At 40.9% G+C, this 21,951-nt stretch overlaps 1 protein-coding gene across 1 annotated transcript; it reads left to right on the forward strand.

Annotated features, from left to right (window-relative positions):
- The first annotated feature begins 6,919 nt into the window (after nt 1-6,919).
- GJD4 (gap junction protein delta 4) lies at nt 6,920-14,427 on the forward strand. The gene is made up of 3 exons (XM_030009532.2): nt 6,920-7,508; nt 7,732-7,867; nt 11,312-14,427. Exons 2-3 carry the CDS (start codon nt 7,804-7,806, stop codon nt 12,493-12,495), a joined length of 1,248 nt encoding a protein of 415 aa, XP_029865392.1. The 5' UTR covers nt 6,920-7,508; nt 7,732-7,803; the 3' UTR covers nt 12,496-14,427.
- The last annotated feature ends 7,524 nt before the right edge of the window (nt 14,428-21,951 follow it).

Raw genomic sequence — 21,951 nt, forward strand, 5'->3', positions numbered from 1 at the left:
GGTAGAGAAAGACTTCTTACACACTTCTATGGGTAAGGCTACCAATATATTCTGTTGACTCAAATTCAATGTATTTGCTGTATGTTTTCTTGCATGTTATAGCCCAGACTGTGTCTCCAGAAGCTGTAATGTTTCTTGGCCTCCTCCAGTACCATGAACTGTGTAGGACTTGAGGAATCCCTCTCTTTTCCACTCAACTGTCCAGTAATCAGCTAGCGGGAGATGTCTACAGACAGCAGTGAGTTCCCAAGAGCTTTGATAGCTAAAAGCTAAATAGCTGCAGTACGAAGCCAACAGTTACGTGTTTCAGCAGTATCGATCAGCAGCTCGGTGGCGGGCTGAACACAAGAATGGGGCAGGCTGTATTTCATCTCCCCCTGCCTAAACAGCACCTGAAACAGGACCTAAATTGTCCTCCTTATCCATTTATGCCGTGGTTTACCTTCCTGGCAAAAATCTCCTTACTGCTCTCTGCTTTGGCCCGAATACGACGTACCTACCACGTGAGATTTCCCTGCCCTGGACCACGCCGGGAGCTGGCCCCGGGGAGGTGAGCGGTGCCGGTGGGCTCCCAGCTGCCGCCTGCCTTGGGGATGGGGTCCTGCAGGGAAATCCACTCTTGGTGATTCTCGTCTGTTTTCTTTCGCTTTCTAAAACATCAGAATAAATCCTTCAGGATCCACATTACCCTTTTGGGGTTATGGTAAAAAATTTTCAATGGCATAAACAAGTCAGATACGAACTCATATTAATTTTATGAAGGACTGAGCCATCAAGCTGAAGTTTATGATGCTTTTCTCTTTAAAACAAAAAATCCTGGTTGATATAATACATTAAGTACAAGTACCACTGCAGTTTAACAGGGGAATTCCTTGTGTCCTGCCCAGTATGTTCTGCGTTCATCAATGATAGTTATTAAAAACACTCTTTGAGAGAAAACAAAACAGAAACCATGGAAACTGTAGGCACTTGGCAAAGCTGATGTGGGTTGTAAAGCAAAGGTTGGGCGGGGGAATTAAAATCCTGAAATTATAATTTGGGTTTTTTTCCCAATGTTGTGGAAGTTGGCCTAGCTACAGTTTGTTTAAAGTACTTCTTACAAGGCCACTTTAAACTTTAATAAACAGACTATTGGCAAGTCACAGATTAAGGTCAAAACAAATCTTGTAAAATCAAGATGAGGTTCAAAAACTCATTTGTCTATTGTTCTGTAGATGATATCCTATGGCTAGATGTATGTACATCAACTTGTACATCCTGATATTGATGCAAGAAATCTAATTTTTTTCACTAGTAAGTTGTGAGTAGCAACTATAAGGAATATTGGATTTTTTCTTCATTATTCTTAAAACGCAGCTGAAGATCAAAGCCTCTTACTGTGAAACAGTATGATAAATGATATGCTTTTTGGACGGAAATACTCTTCTGGATAAGGATCTTATTATGTACAGGACACAGCTTTTGGGGGGGGATTTAAAGTCATATTTTCAAGATGAGGATGAGTTTTAAAAGAATGTACCTTTTGACTTCTGCATAGGAATAAATTTAGCTTGAAAATGACATTTCTTCACATGCAAGAAGAAATCCACACTCAGTACTGCCTGCAGTGATTCCTGAGGTTTAAACTGTATGTGAAATAGAGGAAACCCCATCACATTTCTCTTTTCAGCTTCCTTCTTTAAGTTTTGTGTTGGTTTAGCCTTTCCTCTGTGGTGCTTAGTGCTTTGTTTGAATGACCATGTAGTTACAATTCATCTGTCCCTAGTGAAGGAAAAAGCAGTGTCAGCATTCAATAACAGAGACAACAGTATAGGTTTTGTTTCTTAAAATGATCAGCCATGAAACACAAGAACGTGTAAAGAACTCTTATTTTAATTCCACAGCGGCTGCCTATATGTTAAATCTGAGATGACAGATTTATTTACTGGTATTCCAGAACGGACACAATAACCCCTTTTGTTGTGCATGTTGAAAACAGGGATCTATTTGCTCTCCACAAAACTAGCAATGTTCATACTGAGAAGCGACAGCATAGAAGTACTAAATTTAAAGCATAGTCAGCCAAAGATATTCTAGCCATCCTCTGTTTATTGTGAAATCTATTTCCCAATTACTTAAGGCATTTTTCTTATTTAAAGAATTTCCACGATATCAGCACACCATACTCTTTGCCTGCCTGACCGTTGTTAGGTTTGGACCTGCTTGAGCGAAGAACTCAGCCTCTCATTAATGTCAGGTGTTGGGCACTAATGAAATATGTGTTCACTAGCTTCATCATAAAATACAGGATCCCCAAACTTTCCAAACCTTCAGATCTGCACTGTGCAAAAATGTAAGTGTAAAACTTGGTGTCAAATGTTAAGTGCAGAATTAAAAAAAATAGATGGAACCTCTTTTATACTAGATTTTCTTTTGAGTTACAGCAGAGCAACTTTCAGTAATAATGTCATGTGCTGGTGTAGCTACCTGTTTCAGTGGGAGTTAAGCAGATATTAATAATGTGCTTTTGAAAATCCCATGGACTCACTTTGTACTTTTACTACTTAGTAAAATTAAATACTTTTGAAGAAATTGGCCCTGAGCTCCTGAATGAGAATATACTTCCCATTACTTAATTTCCCTTCATAGTAGTCTTGAACTGTTTAAAGTTCTCGGCTGAATAGCTTTGAGGTTGCTGAACCAAAGTCTGAAGGAGAGCTGCTTTTTCCATTTGTTGTCCTCTTAGAAGCAGGTTCCCTTCAGAAAGATGACCTTTCTGAACCTTCAAATATTTATAGTAAGGGGGTCTGTTTGAGGCAAAGTAAAAGAATAGTCTAAATTCTTAAGAGCATTCAGTAAAACACAGTCTTTTTTTAGATTTACTAAATTAGCAGAGGAAGAAGGAGACAACAAGACACATGTGAGGCACTGTAGGCACCAGGCGTAAGTATCTGAGATAACCGAGCTAGTGTGGAAGTTAGCAACTTCAAGTCCAACCAATATGAGCAGTTAAAATGAGCTGAACTCCTCTATTCTGAATGTCCCTCTGGGCTGTTCCATACATACATGCATAGGCATTTATATATATTTGAGCACATGTGTATGTATCTCCTTCTTGGGAGTGGAAGGTAGACAGAAAGGGATGGGGAAGATGGACACATTCTTTGAAAGTTTCCTAAAAGACCTTCTGCATAATGCCACTTCTGGGGACCGATGGGTTTGAGGCTGAGCAGTGGGGAGTAGGAGCACGTTGTTTAAGCTCCCCATTGAATAGGTCATGATGGAGAACATTCACCACTCCACTGCCTCAGTGTGTGTAAGCTCCATAGCCCTAATGCTGGAGTTTTAATTTTCTTGCTTTCTCCATGTCTGTATAGCTACAATAGCTGCTCTGGGGAGAGGCTACTTTTGAATGTATTCTGCCTGCAGTGATTATCCTAGTGGCAGACGGACAGAGGTTCCAGGGAATGCAAAGTGTGCAGCGCTGCATATGCCTGCATAAACCAAGGGCTTTCCGTGCTATGTTGGCTCCTTTGCTATGTTTATGCTATAGTAGGCTTTTACATGCATTGTGGCATTACTTTGAAGTTTGTCTGACATGTTTATGTGCATGCATATGCACTATGTATGTCTTAAAAAGAACATTTGTTTTGGGCAGCTTTTCCTACTACTTCTTTGCTATTGTCCTTCGTGACTAGCTTGTTTTCCTTCTCTCACCCTTCTGCTGTATTACACAAATTTTAAAAATAAGGCCATTATTTTTTTTCCCTGAATTTATGGATCACCTTCTGAAGAGCTAGATTTACTGCAAAATTGGTCACTACTACATCATTTTTTGCTAACTAGAAAAATTCTAAATAGATTTTAAAATTAGACTTTAAAATATTAGCTATGCATCTGTGTTTTTTCTTTCTTAAATAATAATCTGCCAAAGAACTTGGACTGAAATGCCAGATCCCTTTCTGTATCAGGGAAGCTGCTATGCTGACCCATTTTGCCTTAACATTAATTAAATAGGTAGAGGGAGGTTGCTTTATTGTCAGGTGCTGCGTAGGGTGCAATCTCCTGTAGTAACTCCCACTTCACTGCATTTACATGTCGTTAGTGTAGGTGTTGACTGGACGAGACAGATGTGGTTGGGATTTGCTATGCCAGGGGAATGCCTCTAGTTTCTGGAGTTTGGGGGCATGTAATGTAGACTGTGGCACCCTTCGGGTGACTGATTTGATCCTGGATTGGGAAGCCCCGAAGTGGCTTCGAGCTAACTGTGCCTTACCTCTGGGTGTCATTCTGAGCCACGGTCTAGGTGAAGTGTCTTTGCTGGGCTTTGTGCCAAGTAACCCAGGTCTTAGCCTAGGGACGTGACACAGGTCCACAGTGAGCTGAAGTTCCGGTGGTTCAGAAAGTTTCAGTGGGTCACTCACAGTGACGGAGTCACATCTGTGAATTTTTGCAGGATCAAGCCTGGATCTGTGGTAAGGGGTTAGAAATGTGGACAGCAGTTGTGAATTTTAAAATAGATTTAATTGCACCTTCTTATGTTTCATTGTTCATCTCTGAAAGTTTTCCAGTGGCTTTTAGGATGCCTCCTAAAATCAGATGTGATGAGATACCACCAGGTTTCAAAGTTTAGCTTTACCTAAAACTATGTCAGTGTTTTCTACCTGCCTCCCTTGTTTAACTAGAATTCAGTGCAAGTTCACAAGTTTGACAACTTTATAGCCTGGGAATAGTTGTCTGTGAGATTCTAGTACCGGAGTGTGTATGGAGGGATGGGGCTGCGCACCACGTGCCTGTCCCCTGATGTGGAAGACGGTGACAACCAACTAGTGGCACTGCGGAGCCAGAGTCCCTCTGCTGCTATATCCGTGTCTGTAATATCGCTCTCCCTATTTCTAATGGTCTTTACAGACAAACAGGGAATAGCTAAAGATAAATAATAAACAAGGGGAACTGTATGCTGTGTATCTTCAGATACAATATTGAGTATCTTCAGATGGGAACCCTGGCCTGAAAGACAGTGCTGAGTCAAGGGATGAAGAAACTATAGTTTATGCTTTTGCAGAGACTAAACACTTAATAACGACCACCTCAGCCTGTAGCCCAAAGTTGGACTGATGACAGGGACTTGCAGAGCAGAGCAGGCCCATGGCCTGTGGTTTTGTCCTTCTACAGACACATTGGTGCTTCAAAGGCAGTTTTTGTCACTGCAGTGCCCCTGAGGGCCATGCCCTGACATTGCCGTGTTTATGTGCCCTGCCTTTCTTTTACCAAACTGCCCCAGGTCACAGCCAAAGGAGGCCTCGAGGTGCAATAAATCAAAGTTGGCTCTGAGGTGTCCTGGATTGCTAGACAGACTGCGTCTCTTCCCAGTTTGAACTTGGGAAGAGGACACACCACAAAAAGAAGTGTTGGTTTGAAGTAAGATACGAGCTGTCCGGAAAAGCTAAAATAAAAAAGCTAAAGTTGTCTGGAAAAGCTAAAATAGAATTTAGGCTTTCTGACGTAAATCTAGCCCTAAGTTAGGCTGCACAGTAAGTCTGGAGGGTGATGTTGCTTGCTTTCTTTTAGAAGAAAATGGGCCATCCTACCTCAGCGCATCCATGCTGTGGGATCAGATGTTGTCACCTGGTATAGTTCTGCAGGCAAGAGTTTGGGTGCTTAAATCCCTAGCTGTCATCCTTCTTTCACAAATGGTAGAGGTTTGACAGCAACGACGAGCAAGGATATTTTAACTGGCAATATTGACAGAGACAATTTATAGTCTATTGTGTGGATGCAGCTGTTAAGCATTCATATCCTGCCACCATCTTGGCATTCCTGACTCTATTTTTGACAAAGGATGTTTAACCAGGAATGCCTTCATATCTGAGCATAATTTATATCTTGGCCATTTGCATCTTTTCTCTGTTCCCCTCCTCCAGCTTTCCCTCCTTCCCATACTTCTCCTCACACACACACATCTCTGAAAAAAGAAAAAAGTGGGGGGGGGAATGAAGCTACAATCATCATCACGCCATAAATACAACTCGGTAACAGAAGAAATGGTTGTTTGGCAAATATTTTACATAAATCAATTCTGAAACCAAGAAAACTCCTGTATTTACTACTGCAATTAAAAACCTCTGTATGCAGTTAATGGATAAAGAGTTTTTAAGTGCCATCCTTTTGAACTGCACTTGTAGGGTTTCCTTAGGATGGGGCTCGCTACAGAAAGGATGCTCAGTGTGTTCTGCCAAGGCATTGCACGCCCTGTGAGCAGGGAGCTGGGGAGAAATTCTTTGTACAGCTACATTGTAGTTCACTAAATGATTAGTTTTACCTTTTTTCCAGGTAAGATTTTTTCAGTCATAAAGCTTAGCCTAGTCACGCTGACCGAAAGTAATTCGTGCAGTATCAGCACACAGCTCCCTGTGTGAGCCGACTCACCTTGCTGCCCCAGGAACAGTTGTGGGCTGAAGCACATGAGCAGGGTTGCAGTGACAAGCCTGTGCCTGGGCTCCCAGCAGCCCTCAGGTGTCAGGTTGTCACAACATCACTTTTCTCCCGTGGTATATCACACGCAGACTCCTTTTCAGCTGTTTTTCTAGTTACTGATACTACTTCCTGACAGTAAGTGTCCACATTATGTTTCTATTTAGACTAAGAAGCACAGAGTAACCCATAAGTAGTTGAACAGTGGGTGGAAAATGGCAGTAGATTATTTTCCCCAAGGGAATTGGGCATGGTGGGGGTGAGGAAAGAAAAGCTGAGAGTCTTATTTCCATCTATGCTTTTTTTCCTGGGGTACAGCACAGTCACACAGTGTCAAGGACATGCTGTGCAATTGCACCTAGCAGTCAAGGAGCGTTCACCCCGAGGGCTGTCCTGCTCCAAGGGGACAGCTCACTCCATCATTGCTGCAGTGGTTTACTGGGGTTTCAGAATGCTGGGCAATCAGCCCTAGGATCTTTTGAGTGATGTCCAGAGTGCCAAGCAGTTTAGGCAGAAAGAACTGATATAAATTACAAGTGACTTGTGGCATCTTGGAAACCAGCCCCCACTCTTGGTTTTCTTATTTTTTTAAAGCTTCCCCTGTTTTATTTCATGTCTGCAGGGAGGCTCAGCCTGCTTGCTGGCTCAGCACACAGGAGAAAATTTGGTGTGGCTGTGATTGACAGGACCATGATGTCCTGTCAGGAAGGCTGTGTTTTAGAAACAAAATTGCTTTGGGAAATTGCAACGGGATAGGTTCCAGTGAGCTAAACTGAAAGTGCCTTTCAAACATAGGGATGCTCATCCTTCTGTACCCTCTTTCCTTCTATTATCCATCTGCAATTCTTGTGGGGAGACAGAGAGGTGTCTGTTATTTCTTGGTCTGTGCTTTTCTTCCCTCTCTCCCCTCTCCTTGTCCTTCACTGCTGAAATATCTCAGCAATGCCAGGAGGCTGGTATGCCCCGGGAGGGTAAGAATAGTCTACAATGGCAGAGATCACTCCTGTTGTTGTTTGTCTACTTGCAGTTGTCTGGACAGAAGATCCACACAAGAGGTAAGAGCAATTGGATCTGAGAAGCTAGAGCTTTTGCAAGACAAACTGTTAAAGCCTTAAGAAGATTTGTTCCAACATCCAAAACTAACAGTCCTGTTCAAATCATCAAAATAGTCCTTCATCAGTCCATTGCTGTGGCTGGGTTTCTCATTTCCATCCTTGAACCTCACCAAAAATTCCCCCCCCTTTTTTTCCTCCCCCTCCCCCTTTCTTCCTTTCCCAGGTCTAATCTCCTTTGGAAATGCCAAAATTGTTAGGACATCAGGAGCTGGAAGTATTGTGAGCCTGTTCAAACATGGAGCGCTGGGACTCGCTGGGATTTTTGATTGTCACACTCAACTATAATGTGACGATTGTAGGTAAGTACTTTAAAAAAGCTCTCTTCTTTCTTTTGCTGCTCCATATCCTGAAGCCACCCAAGTGTCCTACTGATAATTGACTTTAATTTCTAGCTATGCCTCTGTGATACAATGCCTCTCTTACAATGAGAAGTTGTTATTTAGATACATGATATGAGTGGTTAATGTATTTCCATTCTTGTTAAACAGATTCCTACTCCCTCTCTGGTAGATATTTTTTTAACTTTATGTAAAAAAATCTAGCAAGGTTTTCACAGTTGTCTCTTTTTGGTGCCTAAGCTTCCAGTCAGCTCTAATGGCTGTTGTAGGGATCATGGTGAAAACACACAGAAGTAACACTTTATTTATACCACATAAAGTGAACAGTAGAATGTATGCAATAGCTTTAGTGATTAATGAAAAAGTTTAAAGAAGAGAAAAAAACCCCCTCTCTTTTACAGGAGGAAGTCTGTGGTTTATTACCATTGTGGTTAATTACCATTGCTTTTCATTCTTTATTTTTATAAACAAATATCACATGTATTGTTAAAAAACCCAACAAAATACAGTTGGTTTTTCCTCAACTAACAGTCATCTGAGTGCTTTTTTTTTCTTATTATTTAAGACACTGTTCCTTTTTCATGGGCTACTTTGAGTAAAGTGTGAGCCAGATGATAAAAACTTTCAAGGGCCTTCCAAATACCCTTTGCCTCCAGCCACAGACAGTTGCTGTAGTTCGTGCTGTGCATTGCAGGGAGTATCCAACTAAGCCCCAGGGGTTTGGGTGAAGGGGCTTGTTCTGGTATGTTTAATCAAGACTGAGTCATTAAGGAAGGTGATGCGTGGAGGGGTTATCTCTAAAATGTATGTCATACTAAACTACTTCCTAAGGAGCCATTGATTTTTCTTAAGCAGCACTCCCTGTTGTACATGTTCTAATTAAAAATTGATAGTGAAATAGCATGTAGTATTTTGAGCTTAATTAACTAATGTGCTTCAAACACTCTGAGGTCCTCACAGGGAAAAAAATGCTACCTAAGTATGAAACATTGCTTGCTAAAGATGACTGATTCAATACAGCTGGTGTTTTCTATTGACCGACACTATGTCAAGAAGAGAGTAACAGTACAGCCTGTCACCAAAATGCAGGAAGCTGAAAACACAGCAAAACCACCACTAAAGTTCAGGTGATTAAAGGTAAAATGGAAAGGCCTCAATTTATTTATGATTAGATAACACATTATTTTGCCAGGAGCAGCAGGTTTCTCTGATGATCTCTCATACAGCTTATATATCCCTCACCTTTTTTCAGCTGAAATTTTTCTACTTCAGAGTGCGGTTTTACTGTTCTAGCCCATAATCAGTCTACTAGCCACAAAGAGTTTATATGGGGCATTTGAACTGCATGTTCAGTACAATAATAGGTATACAATGTTGCAGAAATATTTGAATATTTAAAACTCACACCAACTACAGGGAAATAGCTTTATGGGAAATAGAAAAGAATGTTGTTCAAGACAATACCTGTAAATAATTGTATATTTTGTAGAAAAAATTCTTTGGGATCTGGATTTTTTAAAAGCCTTTAGACTGTGTATTGGTGTTATCTCACACACTATCTTTAAAACCTTGTGTGGTTGTGAGATATGCAAATACTATTAATGACTTGAGGTTTTCAGTGCATTTCTCAACCATTAACTCCGTATAACATGCTTCTCTTTAGTCACTGACTCTTGCTGTTTGTCTGTCTACGACTACAACTGGTTTCTTAATCATTCCTTAAAGGACAGAATTAATCTTATCACTCTTTTCTGTTTTGGTTTTTTTTTTTCTTTTTGTTCCTAAGTGTTTTGTTTTTTTCTCCTTTCTTGGCATGTTTTAAAAATACGTGAAATTAAAGCAGGGGATTATTAAGTTAAATTACTTTTTCAAAACCATGCAGGGAACTAGTGACAGGACTCAAAAGGAGACTTGAGAAATTCAAATGCTAAACTTAACCTCAAATGTTGAATTTTTCCATATGTTTGTACAGAATATATTTTTAATTTTTGACAACATAACAGTATAACCTTAGGCCTTCCTATCCTACCCAGGAAAAGGATTTCTTTTTTCTTTTCTTCTTTTTCTCTCTCTTTTTTTTTTTTTTTTAATAAATAACTTTGTCAGTAATACAGCAGTGTGTGTAACTTTACAAAAAACTTTTAATAAAAACCTACCCCATCCAAAAGTCCTCCAAGAAACTATCATGAACAATACAGTCTGATTCAAAAGATATGATACGTAGGGTATCAATGCCTGAACTTTCACTGCTATTGGTGTAATCGGTTAAGGTTAAGGCCTAATCTTTCCAACCAAAGTGGATGAGACCAAGCCCTACCTAAAGCAATCATATGAAAGAATTCAGGGAAAGATGAAGTAAGCAATATATGAAAATACCAAACTTGTAAGGCTTCACTTGGTGTTGTATCAAGACAGAAGGGAGCTTTTGATCTGAATGGAGAGAGAAGCTGCGCAGCAAGGTGAACGAAGGTTGGAAGACATGATCAAGATGGGGCAACCAAAGAAGCAGCAGAGAGAAATGACTGGGGTACACATATGCACATGCAAATGTACATGTGTAGAACATTTTGCATAAGTTTGCTAATAGCACTTGTTAACTAGCTCACTTGTAAATACCAGTCTAGTCACAACAGAGAGATTTTGTTGGCTATAGTAAACTTTACATACAACTTCATGGCCAAGACTAAGAACAAATACTGTGTCATGGAACAATCTTTTGTATCTAGAAGAGTTTCATACTGTGTTAGCTGATCTATATTATTGAAATAGGACAAAATTCAGGTGCAGAGGTATGAACCCAACAGCAAGGAAAAACTGTAAGTGAAATGGGATTATTAACTCAATTGTGAACTCTCTTTATCAGATTTGGACATGTTCAGAGTGTTTTCGTTAGGCTGAGATTTCAGTTGGCATGGCTTATTGTACGTCCAACTCCTACATACTCCTACAAGTTGCGGCAGAGGAGGTTTACATTGGATATTAGGAAAAATTTCTTTACTGAAAGGGTTGTCAGGCATTGGAACAGGCTGCCCAGGGAAGTGGTTGAGTCACCATCCCTGGAGCTATTCAAAAAGCACGTAGACAAGGCACTTTAGGACATGGTTTAGTGGGCATGGTTGTTGGTTGGACTTGGTGATCTTAAAGGTCTTTTCCAACCTAAATGATTCTATGATTCTACACTGGCAAGTCTAGATGAAGGTTATGGAATGTGTCAACTAACACATTTTCACACAAGTTTCAGTCCCAGTCAAAACAAAGCCAAAGAGGAGCTTTTAAGAGGGGAGACTGATCTGTAGATGCTATTTCTTCCAATATCTTGGGTGTAGAGAGAGCATCACTACATCACCTGCCTTCCCTTCCTTCTCAGTGCTCTGACTCTTTTTCTTTCCTTTTCTTCTCTTCTAGGAAAGATCTGGCTAATGTTAATAATTCTGCTGAGGATGGCAGTGGTAGTGTTAGCAGGCTATCCACTCTACCAAGATGAGCAGGAGCGCTTCGTCTGCAACACCCTGCAACCAGGATGCTCCAACGTTTGCTATGACTTGTTCTCTCCTGTATCTCACTTTAGATTCTGGCTCATTCAGACTGTGTCTATTCTGCTACCTTATGCTGCATTCAGCATTTATGTTTTGCACAAGGTAGCTATGTACATTGTAAGAATGCACTGTTTGGTGCATGGATGCAAAGGGAATAAGGGTTTGTCAAGCCCCAAAGACCTGAAGGAGCTCTGTAGAAGTGCTGTTGTCAATAGATTAGATTGTGGTGCAGACAACCTAAGTGTTCTTAATTTTTCTGGGGCATATATTGTTCATCTTTTTTTTAGGACACTACTTGAGGCTGCCTTTGCAGCTGTGCAATATTTTCTTTTTGGATTTTTTGTTCCTGAGCGCTTTTCCTGCTACCATTCACCTTGTACAAGCACAGTTGACTGTTATATCTCCCGGCCCACTGAGAAATCCATCATGATGATTTTCATCTGGGGGGTCAGCAGCCTATCCTTTCTGCTTAGCCTTGCTGATCTTGTCTGTGCTCTCCAGAGAATGACAGCAAGAAACCAAAAGAACAAGCTGGCAAACCTCCACGTAGAGAATGAGTGCATTTTAAATCTTCCCCCAGTACAGCATGGTAGCTCTTCTCCACCTCAAAATCAAGACTGTCCAGTATCAAATAGCAGCCAGACCAGTGATGGCTCCTGCTCACTTCTCTCTGAAGAGGAAGAAGAGGCTGTTCTTCATCCTGAAGTGGTCTCTCAGCAAACTGCCAGCACTAACCTTAACAGCAACAGCAATAAGCCCTGTATATTAGGAGAACTTGCTGTTAAGCAAGACAGCGCTGAAGAGCCCATGTGTGCCGGTGACCACCAAGGAACTACATGCAGGCACGGGAGACCCAAGCTTCAGCAAGACTTCATTAAAGATACTGCCCTGACTTTGAGACCTCAGATCAAGTCTCACCTTGGTGTTTCTTCCTCTGTAGTTCAGAGCAAGCTTTTAGGATACTACCCTTCAGCTGAGCTAAAAAACCCTGATGCACAATCAAATTATAGCAGTACTAGTTGCTTGAGGTCAAAAAAGTCAGAATGGGTATAGAGCCCTGAGGTAACACTACCCTATGACCTTGTCAGGACACATCATTGCATCACTGAGGAGGTTTCAGGTAGTTTCAGCTGGATCCCTTGACTGGGTTATGCCGCAGAGACACAATGATGCTGTGTTCCTCCATTGAAGAAGAAGCAAAAACCTTGGATAACAGTTTGAAGGATATTACATTAAGGGAACTATTCTTTGGAAAATGTAAAACTTTAATGTTTTTCTGAGTGTAAATGACTTTAAAAAGCTGTGGACTGTCACTGGTGTGACTGACCTGGTTTTCCAGGAGTACATGTGAACACTTGTTTACCCTAACCTAGTTTTATTGCAAAAGATTGAGCTTAGGAAAGACCTGACTTTTAAACACAGTTGTACATTGTCTACTGTCAGAAGGTTAATTTATCTCCTCATACTAAATTCTCTAAGCCCACTCTAAGAAAGGATGTTCAAGCAAGAAGAGTAGACAGTGAATAAAATAAAAATACATGTTTTGTAGCAAAGTATTAATGTGTAAAAAAACCCTTGGATCTTACTGATTGAAGGCTACACCCATCCTAGTTAGCAATGCCATGGCAGTACCTTTCTCTGACCCTGAGGTCAACTGGTACAGTCTGACCATGTCTGAGTTATTCAACTCAATTAGCCTCCAAAACAGGGTGGCTGCATCCAGATTAGCTGTTGGGAATGGTCCTATGCTCGAGAATTGCTCAGGAGATAACTGGGAAGTGTGGGTCAGAGGTGTGTCAGGGAGTGCTCCAGCAGCTTGACAGTGCAGGGGACTGAGCTCCAGTGCCCATGCCCTGGCACAGCTGACTCTGCTCTGGTGTAGATGTACTACTGACATGTCTACAAGGTGTTACGTGTCTCGATCTGAAATAGTCACACTAGGCTCTTGATTTCAGTAGGGGGAATGAGTCACCTGACCTGTTTTAGGCATCTCTGAAGGTAAGATTAGTCACTTTCTAGATATACCTATCTCTCCCACAATGTGATTATCTCAGACCTGGGCTTTAGGGAAGATGGTTTCTACCCCGAGAGAAGGATATTGTGGCAATGTCTATATCAAAGTGCTCACCTTCTTTGTCTGACAGACTTCTGATGCTAATAATTTGAAAATGTGTCTAAATTGAGTGAATCACAGAAGATTTTATTACTGTCATGCTTTGTGCTTTCCATCAGTGTTAACTCTCTTGCATTTACATAAGCGTGGTCCAGCACTGAAGCACAGCGGTGCGTGAGTTGAATTTTCTTTTAGCTACGAGTCAGTGGGGGTTGAAGGTTGCATATACCTGCAGATCATCAGTGGGAGTGGATGTGGAGGAGCATGTACTCAGAGAAATGTACTGGTGGTAGTGTCTTACAAAACAGACTATTCAGAGGGTGGCAAGAGCTGGTATTTGTAGATGCTGCTTGGAGCTGGAGTAGCTCCCTCCATTTAGACCCATGCAAAGGAGAAAACAGGCACAGATCCAGTCTTGCTCTTACTCTGCTATATAACAACTTTCTGTAATGACTTAATGGCTGGCTCCTCTGTGCAGAATATCAAGGGACAACAGCTTTCACATTGTCCTTTTTCTCTCCTGTCGGTGTGGAAGTCATTAAGACAGTTTGGCTCATAGTGTCTGTGTATCATTTCCTCACATACGCAAGGTAAAGACTAGCACTTAATTATCCCTCATCTTCTGCATCCCCTCAGAAATTAGGTAGCTTAATAGATGGACAGAACTGCTCTTTGGGTCGGGAGGCAGAACTTCTGCCTGTGAAGTACTTTGGGATCCTGAGGCATGCTACAGAGATTTTTAATTACTACCTTCTGAGTAAAGTTTTCCTCTCTATTAGCTGTGTTTGTTTCTTTTATCATGTATGCTTGTTGTATGATTTGTCATTTCCAGGGTAGGAGCAGCATTAATTATTAAACTTATCATAGGCAGAAAAACATTAAATATTTAAACTTCTCATCCTCCAAAGCCTCTTTAATGGGGTCTGTGCTGATTACACATACCATGACAAAACATTGCAACAATGAAACCTTTTATGATTCATTGCATCTCCTCAGCTGTGAGATGGAATGCAAGGAACAAATGTGGATTCAGTCTATCATGTACATCCCTCAGTGCGAGATATAAATAGGGTAGGATAAATAATAAATGCGTTGTGGCTGGACACAGTTTGCTTTTTTGTGTCTCTAGTTAGACATCTTTTAACGACTGAGGAGTGTCATTTCAAATCAGAAGGATCCTGTTTGTGTTTGAAATGGCAAGTGAAATTAGTGAACTTCTTCCTTATTCAGTTTGCAGTTTCTTCTTGTGAGATTGTGGCCTTTGGTTTGTGTCACTCAGCTGCAGACCTGGCTGCTTTTAGGACTTGTGGGCCCTTTGACTCATAATTTGGAGTCAGTGTAATAAGCACTTAATGAGTTTATAAAAACTGCATATTAAAACAGCAGGATTTGTATGGGCTTTTCACTGGGGAGTGAATAGAAGCTTCTGGCATCAACAACCTGCTCCTAAGGGAATGCCTCCAAGTCTCTTCTAATAACTATTTCCAAGTCACATTTAGTAATTACAAAGACACAATTTTACAAACTGGGTGGATCTACTGGCAAGGGAAGACCAAGGGAAGATGTGCAAATGTGTTTGAACTATTCTGAGCTTCCACAGCTCAAGCAAATTAAAAGTGATCATTGGTAGGAGCATCTGTAATGGCGAGGAGAAAATGGGAAAGATCTGTTTGAAAGAACAAAGAGGATCATCTCTAATTTCTCCTTATATTCAATATCACTGAATGTTAAGGTACTGTGAAGATGTCTAGATGTCCGAGAAAGAGTGAGTGAAAGAAGCAATAGAGGTGGAGCAAGGAAGCAACATGATTTTCTGCTGTTTAAGCAAAGGTTTAGCCTTTTAAATTTGTGAATTGGTTTCATAAGTCCTTCCAGAACATATTTCATACTCAGAAAAGTGTTACAAAAGCTGCTTGTTACGTTTGCCACTGTGTCTTTAAATCTTTTCTTAACCCATCTACTTCAGAAAAGCATTTCAGAAGATGGGTTGAAAACACAGTACTCCTAATACTGCCCTCAGGGAGCTTTGTCTTGTGTTCAGACAAGGCTGCCATAGCTGCAGCGCAGGTACCACTTGCACCCTGAGGTGGGTTTATGGAACAATACGTAAGATACATATATTGCTCATCCAGTCTTATGTGGTACTGAACATGAGACTATACAGAAAGGAATTGAGCTCCATGGAAATAAGAGTTAGAATTGATCAGGAAATCTGTGATAAAATAGTTTTCACCTGGGAAATAAAATTTTTATTGGAAAATTATAAAATGCCTAAAAAAAAATATTGTTTTCTTAGTATTTTCAACTGCATCATAGCACTGTTCTTGCTAAATAAGTATCTAGTAGGTTGCTGGAGACCCAGAATTTCCGTGTTTTCCATGCAGCAAAATCAAATATCACTGGGAGTTTCTGCAGTATCAGCATGTTTAAAGAAAAAAAAATCAAATTTTTTTACCTCTAAATAAGATAGATTTTAAAAAACTTTTTTCTAAACAAATTTTTTCAATTTCTTTTGTTTTTTTTTAGTTTCGAATTTTTTTTTTTAATACCAAAATAGAAGCCAAATGCAAGTTTCAATCAGTTATAATCACTTTATCCTCTTTCCTCACACTCTAGGTTGGGTCACTTTGATTTACTCTCATCAGCGTAATGGAAAGCTGTGACTCTTCTCTTGTGAAATACACTGTAGACAGGTGTCTAGGGAATGCATAATTTCCCATTAGCAGCAGTTGTTCTCCATGAATCTCTCAGTTCAGACCAGAATAAGTATTAAATCTGAAGTTAACAATGTAGAGAGATCCTCAGTGTATTCTTTCAAGTTATTAAAATTATCTGCCCTTATGTGATACATTGTTACTGCAGTGATTATCTTTCTAGCAGGGATCATTAAAGAGGATATTAATTGCACATTATTTTATTTTAATGTCACGATTACAATGGAAAACAGATAAATTATTACTGCTTGTAGTATTTTAGGATAATAAAGAAACGCATCTCCAAAAATAGGATAGTAGAGTAGTTGAAAAGGCTGTTCTTTAACTTGTCTTTTGTACTACTTCTAATAGCCTGATGTTCAACTGATAGAGAAGTAATTTTACAATGTAATGCTCTTACATTGTAATTGAGTTGCTAAAATGTTCTGCACATTAGATGGTCTCTGTTCAAAGCCATAGCATGAACTCTCGGCCTGTGATGCACAGCAATGCCGGTTCTGAAAAATGAGTTCACCAAGGCAGAAATCTGATTGGAAAGTATGAATTGTATCTCTACAATTAAAATAATCCAGCATCCATGTAGCTAGATTACAATCACAATCTACTTCACTAGCTTTTGCCTTCTCCCACTTTCCCCTCTGTTTTCTTCCATTTGGGTTTCACAGGCAGGATGTCCCAGGCCATGCCCACAACTATAATTTAATTATGGGACTACTCACAGAGTGCTAACTCCAAGGACTGTTTTATGATCCTGTGCCTTTCACAACATGGAAATACCAGGATACAGAGAGCTGTCTCTAATTCAGGTTCTGCAGCTAACACTTTAGGTTGAGTAGTGGATTAGCTTTGAAAAGCTTTCACTGATAAACAATTTACTGAGTGAAGATGATGGCAGATTCCGAGCTTTTCTTTAGAAACTGAAGTTTATATACGGTGCTCTCAAGAAAGATGGAGGATTTGGGGTCAGCAATCAGAAGTAAATCCTTTGACTTCTGGCTTTCCTATGTGTAACATTTATTTTGCCTGTGAGACTTTAGGCTCCACACACTGGAGTGTGTTTGGAGATTTTCTTTCACTGAACATGTCAATTTTGGCAAAGAAATAACAATAATGGAAAGAAAAAGAAGATTTTGACCTAGCAGAATGAATTTTTGCATTTTCCTCTCTGATTTCCTGCCTTTTCCTCATACAGAAGATAGGAGATATTTTTTAATTATTTTTTTAAGAGAAACCAGAATAAGATACTTTTAGAGCCCTGCTAAGCTCGTTAAGCAATGCCTTCCTTGTTCTGACAAATTAGACACCCACTTAGACACCCACTCCTTCTGCTCATTTCTCTAGAAGTTAGTGTGAGTGATTCTTTCTTCTAACAGACCATATACAGTGCAATTAGCTCCTTCTTTCTGGTACCTGCTTTTTTCCCAAACCTCTGTGCTGTCCTTGAAGGCCTAGTGGAGATATTCAAAGGTAAGCAGATGGACAACTCATGTACACATTGGCTAACAAAGCCAAGCTTTTTTTCTGCTTCAACAAGCCTCTTTCTAAAGCATTTTTCTGAAACATAAACATGGAATACCTATAACACCGTTTAACAAATGTGATGCATTGATAGATACCTGTTTGCACAGGTTCACCAGAGACTTTCACGTAAGTCTTGGTACACCATCTGGAAAGGATCCTGATCTTTGAATGACTGGAGAAAACTGCAGAATTTGCATTGCAGCCCCACTCCTGTCTCCTACCAGTCACTCAGAACTGATCCCACAGAGCACAAACCCACATGAAATTCAAAAGATGACCCTAAATTAAGGAATGATCTAAACACAGATTTTTTTTTTTTGTAATGTAGATAGATAGATGGATAGCTAGAGGTGGTAACAATTATCCGCCTCATTACCTGGAGTTATGTGAAACACAGAGCTACTTCAATTTAGAAGAAATGCATCTCAATTTTCAGAGTCTACCGCAATAGACTCTGAAATGTGCAGATAAATAGGAAATAATTTCTCCAAATTACCTGTGTCTGAGAAACATATTTCATGACTTTTGGACAGAAATATTGACAATCCCTTAAAACAGCAGTGTCATGTTTCCTATTTAGTTAGCTTTCTGTACTTCAGCAAAAAACCTTAAAATGGTACCAGTCTGGTTTAAACTTGGCAGCTGACATTTCGTTTCTCCTCAGGACAGTACTTCTCTCACACAAAAAAGGATTTGATTAAAACATCCAAGCAGATGATTTATTCTTACATGAGATTCCTAAAATATTCCTACAAAGCTCACTTCCAGAAACAATTTGGCTCAGCACACTTTACCTTTTGAGAAGTATTGCTGGTATAACCCAAAGACCCTACAAATTAAAGACAAAGGCTTCAGCAAAACATTTAAGTTGTTCGTTTCTCTTGAAACGCTTGTTGATACCAGTGGGTAATATTCTTGTTGCGCAGGACCTGGGGTCCAGCCTACTAGAAGCTAGGCACCAGCTCAGTTTAAATATTGTCCCTGACTGCTTCTGACACCAAATTCTATAAATTTTTTGCCCTGGTTTTGGAGTTTATGCACAGACATCGTAAGAACAGTTCACCTGGGGCACCAAAATACACCTTTCAGTACTTTCCAGTCCCTACAGAGCTGCCCACTGCATCCCTGCAGGCAGCCTGCAGGCCCCTACCAATACAGACTGAACACTTTAAACATGGAGTACTTTGTCTGTTGATTCACCAGAAATGAGTAGATTAGTTGAAACGAATCCTGTGCTATAGAGTTACATTGAGAAACTGTTGCAAAGCTAAGGCCACTTTGCAGGGAAACCCTTTAGTAGATATGTAATACAATTGTATGCAGATCTCTGTGTCTGCAAAGTTAACTGTAGATAAACTTATTTGGACTGGAGAATCAGCAGGATCTTCCTTGGAACCAGACTATATGGAGAATGTCATGAGGATATGGATGCCTCAGTCAGACCTGACAGAAGACCTCACCGACCATCTCAGTGAGGACTGAGCTCCCTTGGTTGAGTCTTCCCTGCAATTTGGCACACCACCATGCAATGTGCATGTAAGCGTTTGCAGGAACTAGTTTGTAAAGAGAAAGTGCTAGTGAGCATCAGCTTCTTCCAGTTTTGCCAGTGTCTTTATATTCTGTCTGCTTCAATACCAAGTGGGGTCTCATGGTGCAGAAAGCTGTAGTTTTTCCAGTACACTGGCTGTACCCCACATGGGGCTGCCCCAGATGCCAGCATGCATCCCAAAAAGCAGCAATGTACAGCCTCCATCACCCACCCTGGAGTACCACTTCCACCATTTTCAGGATCTTCGGCAAAGAGTGTTTCCAAAAATGAGGCAGAACTTGCTTACCAGACCACCTATGTTGCTGTACTAGTTGTATCTGACTGTGTCAGCCTTTACTTTCCAGCCTACCAGCAGAAGCTAGCCAGTGCCATGCAGTTACTGAAGAGACAGGATCCTGGTATGAAAGATGACCCAGGAATAGAGAAAACGTAGTGATAAACATGGTCTTTAGCTACATACGGTGCATTCCTTCTTGCTGTATTTCCCCTATTTGCCAGCCTTGAGCCCTTTCTCCTGCACTGCGCTAGTGTGCCAGGACGAGGTGAGCATCATCCTTGAGGCAAGCAATGGAAGATGCATATAGGCCCTATCCACTTCCCGGCTCTTCCAGCCCCCTCTGGCTTTGTCACAGGCCAGCCCGTCTGTACCCCGGCCTAGCACCCTGTATGCCCCAACCCGCGGCAAGTCCATTTTCCAGAAGGGATTTCAGCCCCTTGCTTCAGTGTGGCCTTGGCAGTAGCTCTTACACTGGCAATGTTTTCTGTCCATCCAGAGCCATCTCTTGGAGCCCTTCGCGTTTACCAGAGCTCCAGGTGGTTATCTTGGGGAAGGCAGTTCCCATTTGTACTTTTGTACCCGGTAATTTGAAGCGAATGCCACCAGGAGGGGTGGTAGTGGTGATGATACGTGGTGTGGGTCACAGAAAACTGTGAGGAAAAGCTGCTCTGCTTGCAGCCATAGGCCTTCTGCAGACCTGGGGTTACTTAAGTTGACTTAATTGGCCAGGTTTATATCTGAGAGTAAAACCTCTGCAAAAGCTGCTTTAGACAGTCGATATAAACTGGAGCCAGCTTTACTGGCAGAAAACCTTACTGGAGACAAGCCTGCAAATACAAGTGTGTTTTTGAAAGCTCTTTTTTATGGGTTTTCTCATTAGAATGAGTTTGCCTTGCTGTTAGGTCTGTGTCAGCTGTGTGAGTCCTTAGGCAGGCAGCTGTCAATCTTGCTTTGGAGACTGATCTTAAAGAACAGAGGGACCTTTGTCCTTCTTTTGAAGATTTATGTATTATTTAGGTCCAAAACACTTGGTGGTGTTAGTCTGAAGAGGTCTACAGCTGGGAAGACTTTTCATTACTTTGACTATTTTTCTTTAAAAAAAATAATTGTGGTTCGCTGCCAGGTGCCAAGTTCCCTTAAACCCTAGTGCACACCAGGAGACAGAGCCCCATCTGTCAAACGCCCACTGATGGCCATGAGGAATGGAGAACTTGTGGGTGTTTTTCACAAAGGGAGTCCTTCCTCTTGGCTGACAGTCCTGTGTGAGTAAGGACGGGAAGCTTTACAGCCCACGGATCTGGTGGGCATCCAAGACTGGTCCCTGGCTCAAGCTGCACCTCCATTGCCTTCCTTCTCCCCTCTGCCATAAGATATTGGTGAGTTGGGGTTGGGCTCAAGCAGGGCTTTTAGGGAGGGTAGGGGACTGCATCCACACTAAGTGCCAGGGCTAGGACAGTTCTCAGACGATGTCTGAAAATACCAGACATGGGTATAGGACCTCCATTCCTCGTAGTTCTTTGCTCTTTATCAGTACTTAACTAGCTTAGTTAATAAAGATTGTGTTTCAGGGAACATTAGGTTGAAGCATGTCACTATTTTATTTGAACATATTTGCTGCTCTCTAGAGGAGCTGATGAAACTTGCATGGTTTAAGAATACATGGTTATCCACGTTTAAGCCGTCCTAAAATCTGGATAAATGAAGAAAACTGAAGAAAGGAAGCAAACCAAAGTAAACAATAGCCTCCCTAAAATGTTGCCAGGAAATGAAGCAGCAGCAAAATAAATTTTGGAGTATAAAGTAAAGAACAGAGAAGTTAATATACCGCAAAGAGGTGGAAGAAGCACTTAGGTATCATTACAGGTGAGGGGACTGCCAGAAAAAGGTGATACTAAAATAACACCTTTTCCATAAATTATGATTATACCAATCAAAGGTCTTATCGAGAATAACCCCTCCCAAATCCTTAGCAGACAATGTGCAGAGTGCTTTTAAGGGGGTCAAAGAGGCCAGACCAGTAGCTAAGAAACAACCTCTCTATTGAACAATCAAAACCATAAATTGTACCAGCTTGTACAAAGACATGATAGAGCCCAGCGAAAAGTGTAAAACTTGAGCAGTCAGCAATTAAAGAATCCACCACCGAGAAAATACTGAAATCTTGCAACAGAGTTGTGACTGATGATAAAAAGAATCACCAGATTCTCTTGGCAGCGTTCAGCTCAGGATTAAGTCACCTACATTTTGTCGCATAGCTGTGAGGTAGGTGTCCAAACTCCCACTACTCTCCAAGGAGACCTGATCAAATCCAAATCTGGGCTCCAATCAGTTGTCC

Source organism: Aquila chrysaetos, chromosome 3 (genome assembly GCF_900496995.4).
Source record: "Aquila chrysaetos chrysaetos chromosome 3, bAquChr1.4, whole genome shotgun sequence".
Taxonomy (NCBI): Eukaryota; Metazoa; Chordata; class Aves; order Accipitriformes; family Accipitridae; genus Aquila; species Aquila chrysaetos.

Bases quoted from the DNA above. Each gene is read 5' to 3' on its own strand.
- GJD4 (XM_030009532.2), top strand. From the start codon at position 7,804: ATGGAGCGCTGGGACTCGCTGGGATTTTTGATTGTCACACTCAACTAT. The intron at 7,868-11,311 runs GTAAGTACTTTA...CTTCTCTTCTAG, and splicing joins CTATAATGTGACGATTGTAG to GAAAGATCTGGCTAATGTTA.